The sequence below is a fragment of the Elephas maximus genome, chromosome 2, assembly GCF_024166365.1.
Source record: "Elephas maximus indicus isolate mEleMax1 chromosome 2, mEleMax1 primary haplotype, whole genome shotgun sequence".
Taxonomy (NCBI): domain Eukaryota; kingdom Metazoa; phylum Chordata; class Mammalia; order Proboscidea; family Elephantidae; genus Elephas; species Elephas maximus.
In genome coordinates, this window is record NC_064820.1 from 191063730 (window position 1) to 191084596 (window position 20867).

Genomic DNA, 20867 nt, shown 5'->3' on the forward strand with positions numbered 1-20867 from the left:
AGCTGGCTGACCCTCCGACCGGTCCCCTGACTTCTTACCACTTAGCAGGGGTGAGCAGCGTGGGCGGCTCTGATTTGGCGATTTTGAGCAGGACCCGCATGGGGTTGAGTTCATGGTGTGGGGGCTCGATCTGGGCCATCTCAATCAGGGTGATGCCCAAGGACCAGATGTCAGCTTTGTAGTCATATGGGGTGTCCTTCATGGTCTCACACATCACCACCTCGGGTGCCATCCTGAACCAACCAAGGGACAACACAGGGTTCAGAATCTGGCTTCCATGGGCGCCTCTAGGACATTCAACGTCAAGAACCAACACCAACCAATGCTAGAGTGTTGGAGGCATTCCTGAATCATTATTTGTATTACTTTACGTCCCACTGTCTTCCTCACAGGCGTCAATTCACACAGAAAAATGCCTTCCAAGCGGCTCCACCTCCATGTCCTGCTGCAGTTCCTGAGGCCTACCACAAGGTGGCAGCAACAATCCAGAACACAGAGTCCTGGGCAGAGGGGTGGGACAGACAGAAAGGGGTGAAGAAAAACTGGGGCAGGGGAAGGTGGAAAGAATACAGTGACATAGAGAGAAGGAAGGAGAGAGAAAAGGAGAAAGAGGAATAAAAAGGTAGAGAGAGAAATAAAGGGTGAGTAATAAGCAAGAAAGCAGCCTAAGCTCTACCCTGGGAACATGGAAGTAATACACACGAAAAAATTGTGAAAACAGGACAAAATAGAAAGTAGGTGTGAAACTGAGTAAGAGAGTTGGTTTAAAAAGCAGTATTACTGGAAAGAAAATACTAGAGAACTAGAGAGGTCCAGGGAGATTCAGTGAGAGTGGAAATCAAGCTTATATTGTTCATCTTTATAGCCCCCATTCCCAGCCCAGTGCCTGGCGCTCAATAAATACTTGCTGAATATATATCAAGAACTGAACCATTTTAAAGGGGTTCCAGTTTAGTTATTACCAATGAAGCACTTTCTATATGCATCATTGCACTTAATTCTCACAATAGCCCTATTAAGTAGGTGCTATTCTCTGCCTGGGAAACCCTGGTGGCATAGTGGTTAAGTGCTACAGCTGCTAACCATAAGGGTCAGCAGTTCAAATCCGCCAGGCGCTCCTTGGAAACTATGGCGCAGTTCTATTCTGTCCTATAGGGTCGCTATGAGTCAGAATCGACTCAACGGCACTGGGTTTTTTTGTTGTTGTTGTTTTATTCTCTGCCCATTTTACACATGAGGAAAGTGAGGCCTAAAGAAGCTAGGCAACTAGTCCAAGGTCAAACCACTAGTAAGTGGTGGAGGCTGGCCTCACACAGGAAATCTCTTGCCCTCTGGACTTTCTCCCTCTATACCACCTGGAGGTCACCTGGGAGAACGTTAGGTTTAAAGTTTGATCTATCATGCAATTTCCAGAAGCTATGCAACTCACCAGTAAGGCGTTCCTATGAAGGAATCTCGTTTCTGCAGAGTTTTCAGATTCTTGGCAGATACACCAAAGTCAGCTGCAAGACATAATCTCAGATAGAGTATTGGACGGACATTACTCCACCCATGGCTCTGGGTTAAAAGCCCACGATGTGAACTCAGGTATATATGGTCCAAATCAACTAACAGACGCCATTTCCTATCTAAGAAAATTGGTAGTCATTAAAATGTAATATAAAAAAATATATACAAATAATAATCTTTACTGCTGTAAGGATGTGCTGAAATGTGCCCATCTGCTAATGACAGTCAAGAAGCCCTGGTGGCACAGTAGTTAAGAGCTCGGCTTCTAACCAAAAGGTCGACAGTTTGAATCCACCAGCTGCTCCTTGAAAAACCTATGGGGCAGTTTTACTCTGTCCTATAGGGTCCCTCAACTTCATGGCAATGGGTTAGCTTTAATGAGAGCCAAAACTGGCAAGAGACGTTAAGATAGCAGTTTGGCAAGGAAAAAGCAAAACCTTTAAAATACCCATCCTCTTTTGACCCAGCCATTCCAAATCTAGGAATCTAACCCTAATGAAATAATCCTAAACATACACAAAAAATTGATGTATAAATATGCTCATCAAAAAAGTGCCATTTAGGTCTGGGGTCTTAAAAGCTAGCATGCAGCAATCTAAGATGCATCAATTGGTTCTAACCCACCTGAACTAAAGAAGAATGAAGAACACCAAAGACACAAGGAAAATATGCACCCAAGAGACAGAAAGGGCCACATAAATGAGAGACTCCATCAGCCTGAGACCAGAAGAACTAGATGGTGACCAACTACCACAAAAGACCGCCCTGACAGAGAACAAAACAGAGAGTCCCTGATGGAGCAGGAGGTAAGTGGGGTACAGAACTCAAGTTCTAGTAAAAAGACCAGACTTTATGGCCTGAGACTGGAGGGACCCCAGAAGACATGGCCCTCGGACTCTCTGTTAGCCCAAAACTAAAATCATTCCTGAAGCCAACTCTTCAGACAAAGATTAGACTGGACTATAAGACATTAGGAAACCCTGGTGGCATAATGGTTAAGTGCTATAGCTGCTAACCAAAGTGTCGGCAGTTTGAATCCACCAGGTGCTCCTTGGAAACTCTATGGGGCAGTTCTACTCTGTCCTGTATGGTTGCTATGAGTCAGAATTGACTTGACAGCACTGGATTTTGGGGTATAAGGCATAAAATGATACTGGTGGGGAGTGTGCTTCTCAGCTCAAGTAGACACATGAGACTATGTGGGCAGCTCCTGTCTGGAAGTGAGATGAGAATGCAGAGGCGGACAGGACCTGGTTGAACGGACAAGGGAAATCCAGGGTGGAGAGGAAGAGTGTGCTGTCACATTATAGGGAGAGCAACTAGGGTCACATAACAATATATGTGAAAGTTTTTGTATGAGAAACTGACTTGAATTGTAAACTTTCATTTAAAGCATAACAAAAAAGAAAAAAAAAAAAACAACCCTGAAAGGAAAAAAAAAAGTGCCATTTATACTAGTGACAAATTAAAAGCCATTATAACTGCTTAGCTAACAGCAAGTGATTTTAAAACTTTTTACATACAATGAATATATCCTGACTTTTCCAGAAAGAATTTAAGAGGGTGTACCAACATGACTAGTATAATTGATGCCACTTTCTACACCTGAAAAATGCTGAACTGGCAAATGTTGTGTTTTATATATACTTTTAGAATAATTAAAAAAAAAATGGCGTATCACATACACACACAGCAGATAAATTAGGAGAGGTGAGAAAAATACGGATAACGGGTAAACACTGAACAGGATAATTAAGTGTGTACACCCCCACATAATGGAATACATTGTGGTCATTAACATTAGTTTTTTTTGAGGTATATTTAATAACATACAAATTATTTATATTATAAAGTAGGAAAAATGAGGGTACACAGTTGAATATATTGCATGGTCAGAATTATGCCTCCTCTCGCGCCCCCACCCCCCCCCCCCCAAATAAAGGCAAAAGTATACACTGAACTGCCTTGGAGGAAATATAGCAAATTGCTTAAATGGTTGTCTGTGGGCGGTAAGACTAGGCAAGGTTTCTTCCACTTTTCTGAATTCCATAAGTTGGCTATGATAAACAGGTATTACTTTTAGTATTAATACAAAATAAATAGAATTTATCTTTAAACACACACCCAACGCTACCACCCATTGTCCTTCATATACCTACTCCTAAAAGAAGCACTAAGCGCTACAAAGAGAAATTTCCCCCAGTGCTCCTGTCTGTGAGGAGCCCTGGTGGCGTGCTGGTTAAGTGCTTGGCTGTTAACCGTCAGGTCAGTGGTTTGAACCCACTAGCCACTCGGCAGCAGAAAGATGTGGCAGTCTGCATCTGTACAGATTTACAGCCTTGGCAACCCTGTGGGGGCAGTTCTACTCTGTCCTATAGGGTCGTTATGAGTCAGCATCAACTCACAGCAATGAGTTCCCGTCTGCGGGAGCAAGGCTCCATCTCAACTAAAAACTAACTTCAGGAGGAAATGACACCGTGAGAGAACCCGTGAGGCTCCGTTGAAGCAAACAAGAAACTGCTTTGCCCCAAGAAACTGCTCGTCACTTTGGGAGCCTGAAATGAGCTGGTCCCAACCGCAGCGGGACAGCGATGGCTACGCTCAAGGGCTTCTGTCAAACTCAAAACTCTAAACCAGGGCATAGCATAATGTTAAGAGCACGGGTGTGAACATGAGAACTGGGTTCCAGTCTGTGCTCCTGATTTCACTGTTCCTGCGTGCACTCATCTATTCATTCAAGTACTCGTTAGTACCACTGTGAGCCAGATGGGCCGGGAGCACAGAATACAACAGGGACCAAAGCAAACTAAGCCCTTGCCCTCAGGTAGCTCAGAGCTTAGTGGGGGAAGCAGGTAGTAATAAAATAAGCAGAAACCAACATCTATTCAAACACGTTGTTGTTAGTTGCCACTGAGTTGGCTCTGACTGACAGCAACCTTATGTATAACACACGGAAACGTTCCCTCATCCTGCATCATCTTCACGATCATTGGTGTGTTTGACTCCATTGCTGCAGCTAGTGTGTCAATCCACCTCACTGAGGCTTCCCTCACCTACGCTGGCCATCTACCAATCATGATGTCCTTCTCCAGTGATTGGTCCCTTCTTATGACATGTCCAAAGTAAGTGAGTCAATGTCTCCGACAATATTCTGTGATCCATAGGGTTTTCACTGGGCTACTCTTCAGAAGTAGATTGCCAGGCCTTTCTTCCTAGTCTGTCTTAGTCTGGGAGCTCCACTGAAACCTGTCCACCATGGGTGACCCTGCTGGTATTTGAAATACTGGTGGCTTAGCTTCCAGCATCACAGCACAGACAAGCCACCACAGTACAACAAACTGTAAAGTGATGGAAGGATGGGTATGCAGGGCTACAGGAGTCTACATTAGGGGGCGAGAGGGCAGTCTTGAAAGGAAGGGACCAGAGGAAGTACAGCTAAGTGCTTCTGAGCCATTCATTTATTCAACCAACACTAACTGAACACCAATTATGTCCCAGGCACTGTTCCAGGAGCTAAGAATAGAGAGATGAACCAGACCCTCCAACCACATGCAGCCTGTATTCTAGTGGGGAGGCAGGCACTCAACAAACATATACACAAACAACGTAATTCCTGGTCGTAGGAGGGCTATGAGGGGATGATACGGCCTTGCAAATGGGCAGCGTGGTGGGTGGGAGGTCAAGATCTGGGGGTAGATATTTCTAGGCGAATGAGATAGCAAGTGCAGAGGGCCTGAGGTGGGAACTAGGTGGCTGAGGGGACTGTGAGGAGGACAGTATGACTGGATGGCAGGAGACAGGCAGGGGCCAGAACCAGGACAAACCTCTAACGTTTGGTTTTCCCATCTGTGACATGGAGATGATGAGAGTGTACAACTACTTTGTAGGGCTGTCAAGAGCATTAGTTAAGTGACATACATCAAGCATTTAGCTCCAACCTGGCTCATGGTAAACGTTCTGTAAATGAGATGATGGAGATTATTCCAGGGGGCACGGGAGCCAACCCAGCCTTTTAATTTTTAAGCTGGGCAAAGCTGAGGCAGAGTCCCTGGGTGGTACAAACAGTTAACACACTCGTCTCCTAATCAAAAGGTTGGAAGTTCAAATACACCCAGAGGTGCCCCAGGAAAAAGACCTGGTAATCTACTTTAGAAAAATCTGTCATTAAAAACCCTATGGAGCACAGTTTTACTGTGACACACCGGGGATTGCCAGAAGTCAGAATCAACTTGATGGCAACTGGTTTAAGACTGAGGCTGTCCCGGGAACTCTCCCTGTCCTAGGAGCGGTCAGGAAAGCTGGTCTCTGAACCCCTATCAGTGCTAACTGGATAGAAGTTGCTCTCTCAACTGACAAGAGCCCGCAGCAGGCAGTCTGGCTGATGAGGGGAGAGAGGGCACCCTGATGAGAATGAGGGGCTTCCTGATGAGAATGAGGGGCTGCCCCTTCCTGTGGGGCAGCCTGGACCCCATGTGGGCCTGGCTCCCTCGCTAGTACCAACAGCTGGCACCTCATCCCAGGAAATCTTTTGGGAACACGGACTGCCCCTGAGACCCAGGGTGAGGCTTCTAGAAGGCAGGCAGAAGGGCCACCCCCCCCAACCCCACACACACACAGGGCCTGTGGATCCCTTCCTGAGAAGTGAGGAGAAAAACAGAAACCACCAACTTTCACAATGACCCAGAGTTAGTCCCCGCGCCCTCCCTGAGGCAAGCCAAGCCCAAGTTCTGGGGAGCTGCTGCTTCCCCTTCCTCTCCAGCGGCCCAGGACCGCCTGCTTTCCCTGGGCATGGGGCAGGAGGGCTCTGAGCCTGTGGGCCCCCTGAATGGAGCTTACAAGGGGCTCCCCCTGGTAGGTGCATCCTGCCTTCAGACAATTTAAAAGGGATCTTCACCAGGCAGCATCATCTGATAAAAACACCTCCTTCGTCCATTTTCAAACATGAACCAGAGCCACTGTCAGCAGGGGGCAGTGACTTTCCCCTGATAAGACTGTCATTTCCAGAAGGGCAGAGACGGTCTCTGCTCTGTCCACAGCTATATCCCTGGCATGGTATCTGCCGCAGGAGACGTTCAACATGGTTTATAAATGAATAAATGAACAGAAACAAGCTTTGCCAGAATACCTCTACTCATACATGTTTAGAAGGAAAAAAAAAAAAACCAGAAGGGTTGTAGAAAACATGTTTGACAGCAGTTCTATTTCTGGAGATGTTATTGTTAGCTGCTACCTAGTTGGTCCCTGACTCACAATGACCCCATGTACAGTGGAACAAAACGGTGCCCAGTCCTGCACCAAATTCACTATCAATTGGTGATCAGACCATTGTGGTCCATAGGGTTTTCATTAGCTGATTTTTTGGGAAAAAGATCACGAGGCCTTTCTTCCTAGTCTGTCATAGTCTGACATTTCCACTGAAACCTGCTCAGCATCATAGCAACACACAAGCCTCCACTGACGGACAAGTAGGGGCTTGCATGAGGTACACTGGCAGGGAATCTAACCTGGGTCTCCTGCATGGAAGGTGTGAATTCTACCACTGAAGCACCAATGCCCTCTAATAGATCCTCCAAAATAGATTTATAAAATACATTGATGTTCATAAAAGCATTACGTAAGAGGGTAAATAACTGGAAACAACCTAAATAGTGGTTGGAGCTTGGTTGGTAAATGGTTAAGATACATGATGGCTCATCTCACCTATGCAATAATAAAAACCAAAAAACCAAACCCACTGCTGTTGAGTCGATCCCGACTCATAGCGACCCTATAGGACAGAGTAGAACTGCCCCGTAGAGTTTCTAAGCCCGGTGGATTCAAACTGCCGACACTTGGCTAGCGGCCGTAGCACTTAGCCACTATGTCACCAGGGTTTCCAACAGAATAATATGCAGCTCTTAAAAAGAATGGGGTTGCATCTCTATGTACCAACTTGGAAGGGCAACCATAACATGTCTCTAATGTGTTGCTGAGTGATTGGTGTGTATTACAAGATGTACAATATAATTCCAGTTGTACTTCTAAGAAATGATATATGCATACTGTGTGTGTGTGTATGTGTGTGTGCACCCACAAACACAGAAAAGGGTCTGGAAGGTTGCACATCAAGCTTAATAGTGATCACCTCCCTAGCAATAGGATTTGGGGGTAGGGCAGGCCACAGAGGGGGACCTTACATCTTTTACTATATACACTTTCATTCTTTAAAATGTTTTTTATTATTTTTTTATTATTAATTTTTATTGAGCTTCAAGTGAACGTTTACAAATCAAGTCAGTCTGTCACATATAAGTTTATATACATCTTACTCCATACTCCCACTTGCTCTCCCCCTAATGAGTCAGCCCTTCTAGTCTCTCCTTTCGTGACAATCTTGCCAGCTTCCAACTCTCTCTATCCTCCCATCCCCCCTCCAGACAGGAGATGCCAACACAGTCTCAAGTGTCCACCTGATATAATTAGCTCACTCTTCATCAGCATTTCTCTCCCCTCCGCTGACCAGTCCCTTTCATGTCTGATGAGTTGTCTTCGGGGATGGTTCCTGTCCTGTGCCAACAGAAGGTCTGGGGAGCATGGCCACCGGGATTCCTCTAGTCTCAGTCAGACCATTAAGTATGGTCTTTTTATGAGAATTTGGGGCCTGCATCTCACTGGTCTCCTGCTCCCTCAGGAGTTCTCTGTTGTGCTCCCTGTCAGGGCAGTCATCGGTTGTGGCCGGGCACCAACTAGTTCTTCTGGTCTCAGGATGATGTAGGTCTCTGGTTCATGTGGCCCTTTCTGTCTCTTGGGCTCTTAGTTGTCGTGTGACCTTGGTGTTCTTCATTCTCCTTTGCTCCAGTAAAATGTTTTTAATAAAGAGTATGTACTGCTTTTACGAAGTCCCTAGGTTAACGAACTTGATTGCTAACTGAAAGGCTGAAGTTCAAGTCAGCCCAGAGGCAGCTCAGAAGAAATTTCTGATAATCTACTTCCGAAAAGTCAACCACTAAAAATCCTATAGAGCACAGTTCTACTCCGACACACATGGCGTCACCGGGAATCAGAACTGGCCTGATGGCAACTGGTTTTTTCTACTGCTGTTGTGGTTTTAAAAAACTGAAATGCGTATGTGGAAGTTTTTTGTTTTGTGAGTTTTGGAATCTTCTGGGTTTTTGTTTGTTTGTTTTTAAGTAAAACCCAGTGGGGGCCGGGATATGGCAAAAGAGAACCTCTCACTCGGGGACAGGAGAGCAAACAGTGCAGCCAGCCTGAAGGGCGTACTGGCCCCAGGTGTGGACGGAAACCCTCATCGCTACACATGGCCGACACCCTGCTTCTGAGAAGCCCTCTGAAAGGACCATTACAGACAGACTCAAGGATCCATGAGCAAGCATGCTTATCACAGCACTGTTTGTTAGAGGAAACACTCATGAGAAACCTAAATACTCAACTTCAGAGGTTTTAGAAGGTAAATGATGGACTGGGCATGTGACGAAATACAAGAAAAACCAAAAGGAATCAAGTTTTTTGAAAAATAATTAAGGATAAAGGTGAAACATGCAGATATTAAATTTTAAAATAGGCCAGAAAACTACATCTTATATTATCCTGATTTTTAAAAAATACATGTTTATCTAATAACAGTCTACCAGTTATCACTGAGTGGATTCTAACTCATGGCAGCCCCATGTGTGCAGTGTAGAAACTGTATTCCGTAGGGTTTTCAATGGCTATGACCTTTTAAAAAAAAAAAAAAATTTTTTTTTTTTTTTTTTTTTATGACCTTTTGGAAGCAGATCGAGGCGCCTCTGGGTGGGTTCCAACTGCCGACCTTTCAGTTTGTAGCTGAGTGCTTTACTGTTTGCACCACCCTTGTTTAATCTAATAAAAGCTAACATTTACTGGGAAGTTAAACAGGGTGCAAGGCACTGAGCAAAGAACTTCCCGCGTATCACAATCTACATATATATTCCCGTGCATATCATTTGTACTGTCCTTTTTTCTGCATACTATTTTGGATATAATCTACATATATATTCCTGTGTATATCATTTGTATCTATGACCCTCTTGGGCAGAAAATATTATGCTCCTTTCACAGATGAAGAAATTGAAGTTTAAAGAAATTTAAGTCATTTACTGAAGGTCACTCAGCTCTAAGGACCAGAAGTGATGTCAAAGTCTGTGCTCTTTACCATTCTATGTTTCTCCCTTTCTGTGCACAGAAAAAACACTGGAAGGAAGCCCACAGCACCTCATTCTGGCAGGAGTAGAAGTGTGTGTGTGTGTGTGTGTGTCTGATTACAAAGGCAATGCTGCTCATTAAAAATAAAAACAATACAGATTAAATAAAAATTCCTCATTAATTCTGACAAAGATAAACACTTATGAGTTTGCTGTATATGGTCCAGATTTATTTCTATCTCTGCTACTTAAAAAAAAAATTATTTTGTACTTAAGGTGAAAGTTTACACAGCAAATTAGTTTCTCACTCAAAAATTTATACACAGATTGCTCTGTGACATTGGTTGCAATCCCCATGTGTCAGCACTCTCCCCCTCTCCACCCCATTCGTTTAGTTTTCCCGTCCCCTCCTGCCTTCTTGTCTTTGCTTTTGGGCAGATGTTGTCCATCTGATCTCGTACACTTGATTGAACTAAGAAGCACATTGCTCACGTGTGCTATTGTTTGATAGGCCTGTCTCATCTTTGGCTGAAAGATGGACTTCAGGAGTGACTTCCGTTCTGAGTTAGCAGCATGTCTGGGGGCCATAGTCTCGGGGGTTCCTCCAGTCTCTGTTAGACTAATAAGTCTGTTTTTTGTGTGTGAATTTGAATTTTGTTCTACATTTTTCTTCTGCTCTGTCTGGGACCCTTTATTGTGATTCCTGCAGAGTGGTCAGTGGTGGTAGCCGGGTACATCTAGTTCTCCTGGGCTCAGGCTGGTGGAGGCTGTGGTTCATGTGGTCCGTTAACCTTTTGGACTAATATTTTCTCTGTGTCTTTGGTTCTCTTCATTCTTTGCTCTGGACAGGATGGGACCATTTAGATGTATCTTAGGCCACTTGCAAGCTTTTAAAACCCCAGATCCCACTCACCAAAGTAGAATGTGGAACATTTTCTTTATGAACTATGGTATGCCAATTGACCTAGATATCTCCTGGTAACCCAGTCCCTAAGGGTGTTTGGATGTGTCTAGGAAGCTTCTACGACTTTGCCTTGGTCAGGCTGTGCTGACTTCCCCTATATTGTGTTCTCTTTCCCTTCAACAAAATTAACACTCGTCTACTACCTAGTTAGTGATTTCCTTTCCCCACCCCTCCCTTCCCTCGTAACCATCAAAGATTTTTTTTTTCTGTGCGTAAACCTTTTCTTGTTTTTTTTTTTTTTTTTTATTGTGCTTTAGGCGAAAGTTTTTTTTTTTTTTTTAATTGTGCTTTAGGTGAAAGTTTACAGAGCAAATTAGTTTCCCATTTGACTGTGCATAAAGTGTTTTGTGACCTTGGTTTCATTCCCCACAATGTGCCAGCACCCTCCCCATTTCCACCCTAGTTTCCCCACTTTTTTTCCTCCCGATTTTCTACCCCTTCCTGCCTCTTCATCTTTGTTTTGGGACAAATAATGCTCTCTTGATTTCGTATAATTGATTGTTCTGAGGGGTAGCTCCTCTCAAGGTTTACTGTTTATCTTATCTGCTTGTCTATTATTTGGCTGAGAGGTGGTTCTTGGGTTTTTATAACAGTGGTCTCATACACCATTTGTCTGTGTGATTGACTGATTTCACTCAGCATAATGCCTTCCAGATCCATCCATGTTGTGAGATGTTTTGCAGATTCATCATTGCTCTTTATTGTTGTGTAGTATTTCACTGTGTGTATGTACCATGGCTTATGTGTTGATGGGCACTTAGGTTGTTTCTCTTTTTCGCTGTTGTGAATAATGCTGTAACGAACATGGGTGTACATACGTCTATTAGTGTGATGGTTCTTATTTCTCTAGCACATATTCCTAGGAGTGGGATTGCTGGATGGTATGGTATTTCTATTTGTAGCTTTTTAAGGAGGTACCACATCATTTTCCATAGTGGTTGTGCCATTTTACATTCTCTCCAGCAGTGCATAAGAGTTTCAATTTGCTCCCAACCTCACCAACATTTGTTATTGTCCATTTTTTTTATTTTTGCCTGTAACGTTGGGGGTAAGACGGTATCTCATTGCAGTTTTGATTTGTAGTTCTCTAACGGCTAAATGGGGGCCCTGGTGGCGTAGCGGTTAAGTGATTGGCTACTAACCCAAAAGTTGACAGTTCAAATCAACCAGCTGCTCCTTGGAAAGCCTATGGGGCAGTTCTACTCTGTTCTATAGTGTTGCTATGAGTCAGAATCGACTCAATGGCAACAGGTTTGGTTTTGGTTTTTTAATGGCTAATGGTTGTGAGCATTTCCTCATGTATCTGTTAGCCACCTGAATGTCTGCTTTGGTGAAGTGTCTGTTTATATCCTTCGCCCATTTTTTCTATTGGATTATTTGTCTTTTTTTGTTGAGGTGCCGAAATATTCTACAGACTTTAGAGATTAGACCCTTGTCAGGTAAGTCGTAGCCAAAATGTTTTTCCCAGTCTGTAAATTCTGTCTTGACTCTTCTGGCGAAGTCTTTTGATGAGCGTGTTTAATTTTTAGGAGTGCCCAGTTATCTACTTTATCTTCTGGTGTTTATGCATTATTAGTTATGGTTTGTATGTATTTATGCCATGTATTAAGGCCCCGAGTGTTGTCCATATTATTTCTTCCATGATCTTTATTGTTTTAGGTTTTATATTTAGGTCTTTGGTCCATTTCGAGCTAGTTTTTGTGTATGGTGTGAGGTATGGGTCCTGTTTTCATTTTTTTACAGATGGACACCCAGTTTGGCCAGCACTATTTGTTTAAAAGACTGTCTTTTCCCCATTTAATGGACTTTGGTCCTTTGTCAAAGATCAGGTGACCATAGGTTGATAGATTTACATCTGAGTTCTTGATTCTGCTCCACAATCTATGTGTCTGTTGTTGTACCTGTACCAGACTGTTTTGACTACTGCGGCTATATAGCAGGTTCTGAGATCAGGTAGTGTGAGGCATCCTACTTTGTTCTTCAGTAATGCTTTGCTTATCCAGGGCCTCTTTCCTTTCCATATGCAGTTGATTATTTTTTCCATCTCATTAAAGAATGCTGTTGGTATTGGAATTGGGATTGCATTGTATCTGAAGATCGATTTGGGTAGAACTGACATTTTCACAATGTTGAGTCTACCTATCCATGAGCATGTTATGTTTTTCCATTTATGTAGGTTTCGTTTGGTTTCTTGCAATAGTGTTTTGTAGTTTTCTTTGTATAGGTCTTTTACATCCCTGGTTAGATTTATTCCTAAGTGTTTTATCTTTTTAGGGTCTATTATAAATGGTATTGTTTTCTTCATTTCCTTTTCAAAGTTCTCTTTGTTGGTGTATAGGAATCCAACTAATTTTTGTATGTTGATCTTGTATCCTGTTACTCTTCTGAATCTATTAGTTCCAGTAGTTTTCTTGTGGAACCTTTGGGTTCTCTATGTATAGTATCATACCATTTGCAAACAGGGATAGTTTTACTCCCTCCTGTCCAATTTGGATGCCCTTTCTTTTTCTTGCCTTATTACTCTGGCTAGGACTTCCAGCACAATGTTAAATAGGAGTGCGGATAAAGGGCATCTTTGTCTTGTTCCTGTTCTCAGGGGGAATGTTTTCAGCCTCTTTCCACTGAGAATGATGTTGGCTGTTACGTTTTGTATAGATGCCCTTTATTATGTTCAGGAATTTCCCTTCTATTCCTATTTTATTAAGAGATTTTATCAGGAGTGACGGCTGGATTTTATCAAATGCCTTTTCAGTGTTGACTGAGATGATCATGTGATTCTTTCCTTTTGTTCTGTTTATGTGGTAGATTACAGTGATTGATTTTCTAGAGTTGAATCATCTTGGCATAACTTATATGAATCCCACTTGGTTGTGGTCTAAATTTTTTTATTGATATGATGTTGAATTGTGTTGGCTAGAATTTTGTTGATAACTTTTCCATTTATATTCATGAGAGATATTATCTGTAAAAAAATTTTTTTTTTTCTGGTAGTGTCTTTGCCTGGCTTTGGTATCAGGGTTATGCTCACTTCATAGAACGAATTCAAGAGTATTCCTTCCTTTTCTATGCTGTGAAATAGTCTGAGTAGTACTGGTGTGAGTTCTTCTCTGAATACTTGGTAGAATTCTCCAGTGAAGGCCAGGGCTTTTTTTGTTGGGAGTTTTTTATATTACCTGTATAATCTCTTCTCTTGTTATAGGTCCGTTCAGATTTTCTATCTCAGTTTGTGTTAGTTTAGGTAAGTAGTATGTTTCTAGAAATTTGTCCATTTCCTCTAGGTTCTCAAATTTGTTGCAGTACAGTTTTTCATAGTATTCCCTTATGATCCTTTTTATTTCCTTTGGGTCTGTTGCAATGTCTCCCCTCTTATTTCTTATTTAAGTTATTTACTTCTTCACCTGTTTTTCTTGTCAGTTTGGCCAGTGGTCTGCTGATTTTGTTGATCTTTTCAAAGAACCAACATTTGGTCTTATTGATTCTTTCTATTTTTTCCTGTTCTTTAATTATTTCTGCTCTAATCTCTATTATTTCCTTTCTTCCAGTGGCTGTGGGCTTGTTTTGCTGTTCTCTATTTGTTCAAGTCACAGGGCTAACATTTTGATTTTGGCCCATTCTCCTTTTTTGATGTGTGCGTTTATTGATATAAATTGTCTTCTGCACACTTCCTTTGCTGTGTTCCAAAGGTTTTGGTATGATGCGTTTTCATTCTTATTTGATTCTAGGAATTTTTTGATTCCGTCTATTACCCAGTTGCTTTTAAGCAAGATATTATCCAGTTTCCATGTACTTGGTTTTTTTTTTCCTTGTTCTCTGCTATTGATTTCTACTTTTATGGTGGTATGAGCAAAGAGAATGATTTGTATTACTTCAATGTTTTAGATTTTATTGAGGGTTGTTTTGTGGCCTAAAATGTGGTCTTCTCTGAAGAACGTTCTGTGTGCATTGGAAAATAATGTGTACCTAGCTGCTGTTGGGTAGAGTGTTCTACATATGTCTATGAAGTTAAGTTGGTTGACTGTGGCCTCTAAATCTTCTGTATGTTTGTTGAGTTTCTTTCTAGATGTTCTGTCCTTTAGCAACAGTGATGTGTTGAGGTCTCCTACTAATATTTTGGAACTATCAGTTTCTGCTGTTAGAGTTTGTTTTATGTGTTTTAGAGCCCTGTCCTTGGGTACGTAGATATTTACTAAGGCTAAGTCTTCTTGGTGGATTGTTCCTTTAATCATTATATAACGTCCTTCCTTGTCTTTTATGGTGAATTTTGCCTTAAAGCCTATTTTATCTGAGATTAGTGCTGCCATTCTTATTCTTCTTTGGTTACTGTTTGCTTGATATATTTTCTCCATCCTTTGATTTTTTAATATATTTATGTCTTTGTGCCTAAGGTGTGTCTCTTGTAGACAGCATGTTGATGAGTTATGCTTTTTTAATCCATTCTGCCGCTCTTTGTCTCTTTAGAGGTACATTTAAGCCATTTACAATCAGTGTGATTATCTACAGATATGAGTTTATTGCTGTGCTTTATTTTTTGTGGTGCTGACGTTTTCTTTTTTCCTCTTTCCTGTGCTGAGCACCTTTTGTTTGTGGATTGTCTTTTCATTTCTTTCATTATTATAGATTTTGTGTTTATGAATCTTTAGGTTTTTCATCTTTTTATTTTGAAGACATATTTGCTACTTTTAAAAAAATGAAATTAGATGAAACGCTATTTTACAACCTATTATTTTTCCTCTTCACAATGTGTATTGTACATCTTTACAACAGATTACGTATTTTCTACAACTTAATTTTCAATAGTTGAAAAGGATTCATTGTATGACTGCACCATAGCTTATCTAAATTAATCCTAACTCATGTAATTAATCTCTACTAGAGTACACTGGATCATTTCTGGTTTCTTGCTATTACAAATATTGCTGCAATGAATATCTTTGTAGGTATCTTTCTATGCATGTATAAATACATTACTTTTATAATCAGAAAATTACCTACACAGTATAAGATGCATTATATATTATATAGACAGACAGGCACATATACACACACATGAAAGCAGTGAATTTAGAATGTATGATGACATACAAGAAAATCAACTGTTCTCTTGATGGTAGGTGACCAAAAGAATTCAAGGTTAGAGGAGCCTTGTTCCAGGTAATTCTATGAAAATTAAAGCCAAACCACTGTCCAATTGCAGTTTTGCACCCCAACTCCTCCCCTAGTTCCCCTACCCCACACTGGTCCGGTCCCAAGCCCAGCCTGGGCAAGAATTACCCTAGAATTCTAGCTCTAAGAGACCTTTCAGGTGGTTCTCTATCAGGGTGGTGCCATGTGCCTCTGGGAGTGTTTGGAGGTGAGTACGTAGGCTGGGGGTCACAACGGACCAGAGTGTTCCTGACATTTAGAGAACGAGAGCCAGGGAAGCTGCACATTGAAAACCATTCCACCCAAAATGTCAACAGTGCCTTGTGGACAAACACTAGCCAGGCCCTCATGGTACAGATACGGAAGCTGAGGCCTGGAGAGGGTATGCACCCTGCTGAAACTAGGGTGGGAAAGGAGAAAGCAAAGGCTTCCAGGCTGGCCTGGAATCCCAGGGGCCTCCTCCCAGGGCAGCAGTGGCACTCCACTTCTGGGCTCATTAATAGAGAGAGGCTCCTACCAGGGCCCTCGGGTGATTTCTCCTAATGACAGGATGATCTGCCTTCAGAGGTGGTGTGCCATGGAAACAGTACCAGGCAGGAAAATGAGAAGATTCTAGTGTGACCTAAGACAAATCGATTCATCCTTCTGAGCCTCAGCTTCCTCATCTATTAAACGGAGCTCATATTAACTAGCAAATAGGAGACTGGAAGAACTGCTGTATCGTTATATGGTTTCTATTTTTGTTTTAATTGTGTTTTAGGTGAAAGTTTACAGCGCAAATTAGTTTCACATTAAAAAATTTACACACAAATTGTTTTGTGACATTGGTTGCAATCCCCGCAATGTGAGAGCACTCTTTCCCTTCGCTTTTGTTTTTTCAGGCAACTAGACAGATGTGACCACTAACAAAGCAGTACTGGTAATCCTGGGAGCTACTAGTGCTAGGCTCTACTGTGTGCTAGGCTCTGTGCTGTGCACCTGGACTTTTAGGGCAGTTCAAACCATACAGCTCATGTCCTAACTGACCTCTGCTTGGAACTTGAAAGATCTCAAAAGTGTGAAATTTGCTATCTCCAAGCTTCTGATGTTGAGGATCCTTGGCGTTCCTTGACTTATAGAAGTATCATTTCCGTCTCAGCCTCTGTTATCCCATGATGTTCTCCCTGTGTTCTCTGTGTCTCTTCTCCTCTTCTTTAAGAACATTAATCATATTGGATTAGGGCCTACCCGAACGATCCCATCTTAACTTGATTACATCTTCAAAGACCCTATTTCCAAATAAGGTCACACTCACCAGTACTGGTGGTTAGGATTTCAGCATATTATTTGGAGAACACAATTCAAGCTATAACACTCAGGACCGTCACCAGCAGTCATAAATGCTTTAGATCCATGTGCCTGCTTGGGGCCCAGCATGTTGCAGAGGAATAGGCCTAAAACAATCACCCGGTCTGCATCCTCAAGTGACAGAATCATCTTCTGTCTTGCAGGGTGCTTGCCCAATAAGCTGTCTTTTAAGGTTATAATTAAAAAGTAAAATGGCTAGAAACTGGAAGGTAGGGAGAGATATACTTAAAGAGACTGAGGAGTAACCACGTATCAGCCACTTGCCTGTAAAGTCTCCATTCTCCTAGAATAGAAAACTCCAGGCAAATGTCTTCAGAACTGCCAGATTGCCTGAATAATCTGGGCCTAAATTGGCAAGCATTTGTAGAGAAATAAAAAAGTGTTGAGAAGTTTGGACTCCTGGATCCAGTAATTATACTTACTACCCGACTATATTTAAAAAAAAATAACCAGAGTTTATTTTTGAAGGTATGAACCAATTATACACTTCTCAACCGTTGAAAATCAAAAACAACGTTAATGACCAAAACAAAACATGATAAGTTTATACAAATTCTGACATACCCATAAGACAGTGTTATAGATTGAATGGTGTCCTCCAAAAATACGTGCTGTAAATCCTAACCCCCATACCTGTGGATGCGATCCCATTTGGGAATAGGATTTTCTTTGTTATGTTAATGAGGCATATCAGTGTAGGACTTCTTAAACCTAACACTTAAAAACCTGTTACCATTGAGTCAATTCTTACTCATAGCAACCCTATAGGACAGTGTAGAACTGCCACATAGAATTTCCAAGGAGTGCCTGGTGGATTCAAACTGCTGACCTTTTAGTTAGCAGCCACAGCTCTTAATCACGATGCCACCAGGGTTTCTAAAACCTAACACTTACGAGATATAAAAGGAGAAGATTAGGCAGAGAAGCAAAACGGGGAAGACAGATGCCATGGGGAGCTCTCCAATGAACCGAGGAACTGAAGCTCAAAGAGACAAGGATTTTCCCCCAGAGCATCAGAAAGAGAGCCTTTCCCTAGAGCTGGTACCCTGAACTTGGACCTCTAGCCTCCTAAATTATGAAAAAATAAATTTCTATTAGTTAAAGCCACCCACTTTTGGTGTTTCTATTACAGCAGCGCTAAATAACTAAGACACAGAATCTCATGCCTCCAGTAAGAAATCTTGTTTTTAAAGGGCTTGGAATGGTGTGAGAAATCACATAGAATGTTAAGCAAAACAGTAAGTAATACAATTGTTTATACGTGCTGATCTTAACGATGTAAAAACACATGACTATGTTAAAAAAAAAAAGTGTGAAATTCTCCTCCCAGCTTCAGAAAAGGACCTCTGGTTGTCCGGAGGTACACAGGTTGTCTGGAGAAGGTGGGACACTACCTTGCAGTAACTGCTCTGAAACATTACTTGGCCCAGGAAAGAAATCTAAATTCGCTGGGTGCTGTGCTGGGGAGTCTCTGGGCTGTACAAATGGTCAAGGCGCTCAGCTGCTAGCCAAAAGGGAAGAGATTCGAGTTGACCCAGAGGTGCCTCCCAAGAAAGGCCTGATGATCTACTTCCAAAAATCGGCCACTGAAAACCCCACGGAGCACAGTTCCACTCTGACTCACACGGGGTTGCCATGAGTTGGAGTTGACGCAACAGCAGGTGGCATACGTGGTACACCGCGTGCTGCACACCTACTAGATGCACTGCGTGTCTTATCACACTTACTTGTTACACCAACTCTATGAGGAATTGAAGAGACTGAGGCTCAGAAAGGTTAAGCTATTAGTCTAAATTAGGGTCAACAAACATTTTCTGTAAAGGGCCAGAAAATAAATAATTTAGGCTTTGTGGGTCCTACCGTCTCTGTCACAAATAGCTCTGCTATTGTACAAAAGCAACCACAGACAAGAGATAAGCAAACAACCATGGCTGTGTTCCAATAAAACTTACGGACACTAAAAAATAAATTAATTAAAAAAGGTTAAGCGAGGTCACCCAACTGTCAAGTGGTAGACCCCAGACGAGAACACAGAACTTCGACCTTCCAAAGTCCGCACTTCATTTAGAACTCCCACTGTCTCAAAAAACCTGTTGCTGTCGCGTCGATACTGACTCATTGCAACCCCACAGTCTCAGGGTGGTAGATATGCTCCCCTTCTCTCTCTGCAAAAATGGATTCCCATCAGCCAGTTGAGAATTGCTCCTCACCCACCTGGAGCTAGAACTTGGGCTTTACCTGGCAACTATCAAATGACTCTCAGAGGAAGTTTGAAAGCCTACACAGAAGTAAACATTTAACACAAGAAGAAGCAAATGCCCCGGAGCAGAGAGGAACTAACCCTGAGTGCCTCTGAGCGACAACGCTTTATATGTTTCACCCCAATTATCACAATAACCCTGTGAGGAAGGTCTATTGTTAGCCCCATCATACGGATTAAATAACTGAGGTCTGAATAGTTAAATATGTTTCTCTAGGTCATACAGCTCAGAAGTCTCAGGGCCAGGATTTTAACTGGGTCTTCCTGCATCTAGAACCCCCACTTTACTCGGCTCAACCTGCGGCTTCTCTGCTAGACCCACTCTACTCAGAACCACAGATGCTATCTCCCATGAGGTGGGGCACTTGCCTGGGACAATGATCTGCTAGAGCAATTCTCTAGTGGGTCCCTGGGTTGCATAAGGATATGAGAGGTGTGCCTCCAGGGACCCAAGCGGGTCCCAGGAAGATAGGAAGAGGCAGACAGACCAACACCTAGTCTCCTGGGCCCCCTCCACAGCTCCACCAGGTGGCAGATTCAGGGCCCCCAGGAGGGAGGAGGACTTTCCAAAACAGAACAACAGGCCTCAGCAGGTGCCCACACCCTGGCTCCCAGGCCCGGCAGCGCTGTTTGTGTAAATACTCACGCACTCAACTCTCTTCTTCCTCCTTCAATTGCCTTCCTGGTTTTCTCAACTGGATAAGCCAACTCATTTTGAAACTTGATGCCCCGTCTGCCTTGGTCCCATCCTCTGCTAGGTTCTGAGTGGTGTGGAATTCTGGTCACCAGGTCAGCACCCTCCAGATTTAGGGTGTGTATGGGGTTAACCTGGTTACCTGAGTGGCATAACCAGTTAGCTCGACTACTAACCAAAAGGTTGGCAGTTCAAACCTACCCAGAGGGGCCTGGCGATCTGCTTCTGAAAGGTCACAGCCTTGAAGACTCTACGGAGCACAGTTCTACTCTGGACACGTGGGGTTGCCATGAGCCAGAATCCACTTGATGGCATTTCTTTTTTTTTAATGGGGTTAATGTGTTTGGCTGCTAACTGAAAGGTTGGAGGTTTGAATCCACTCAGAGGCACTTCAGAAAAAAGGCCTGGCATTCTGCTCCTGAAAACTCAGCCATTGAAAACCCTCTGGAACATGGTTCTGCTCAGACACACGTGGGGTTGCCATGAGTTGGTATCAACTCCACAGCAAATGGTTTAGTTTTTGTTTTTTTTTCAATGTGTGTTGGGGGCGGGCGGGGAGGGCACCATGGGAAATGAGATCCCCACTGGGTGCATCTCAGCCTGCAGCTGCTGGGGCCCTTCCACCATCCCTGTCTACTCGTGACTTCCCTGCTCAGACCAGCCCTCAGCCCGGGCAGCTCTAACAACCTCCCAGGTGATGCTGATCTTGCCACTGAGCACTTTGGGCAGCGAGTATCTAGGGCAGGGGTTCTCAGGGAGTGGTTCCCAGACCAGCAGCATCAGCTGAGA

At 42.9% G+C, this 20867-nt stretch overlaps 1 protein-coding gene across 1 annotated transcript in view; it reads right to left on the reverse strand.

Annotated features, from left to right (window-relative positions):
* The window catches only part of STK10 (serine/threonine kinase 10), a 162216-nt gene that overhangs the window by 62815 nt on the left and 78534 nt on the right, over positions 1–20867 (reverse strand). Inside the window, exons 5-6 of the mRNA XM_049874319.1 lie at positions 1430–1502; positions 39–233 (exon numbers count right to left, since the gene is read on the reverse strand). Of these exons, the coding sequence (XP_049730276.1) occupies positions 39–233; positions 1430–1502 (268 nt within the window). The remainder of the gene's footprint in view (positions 1–38; positions 234–1429; positions 1503–20867) is intronic.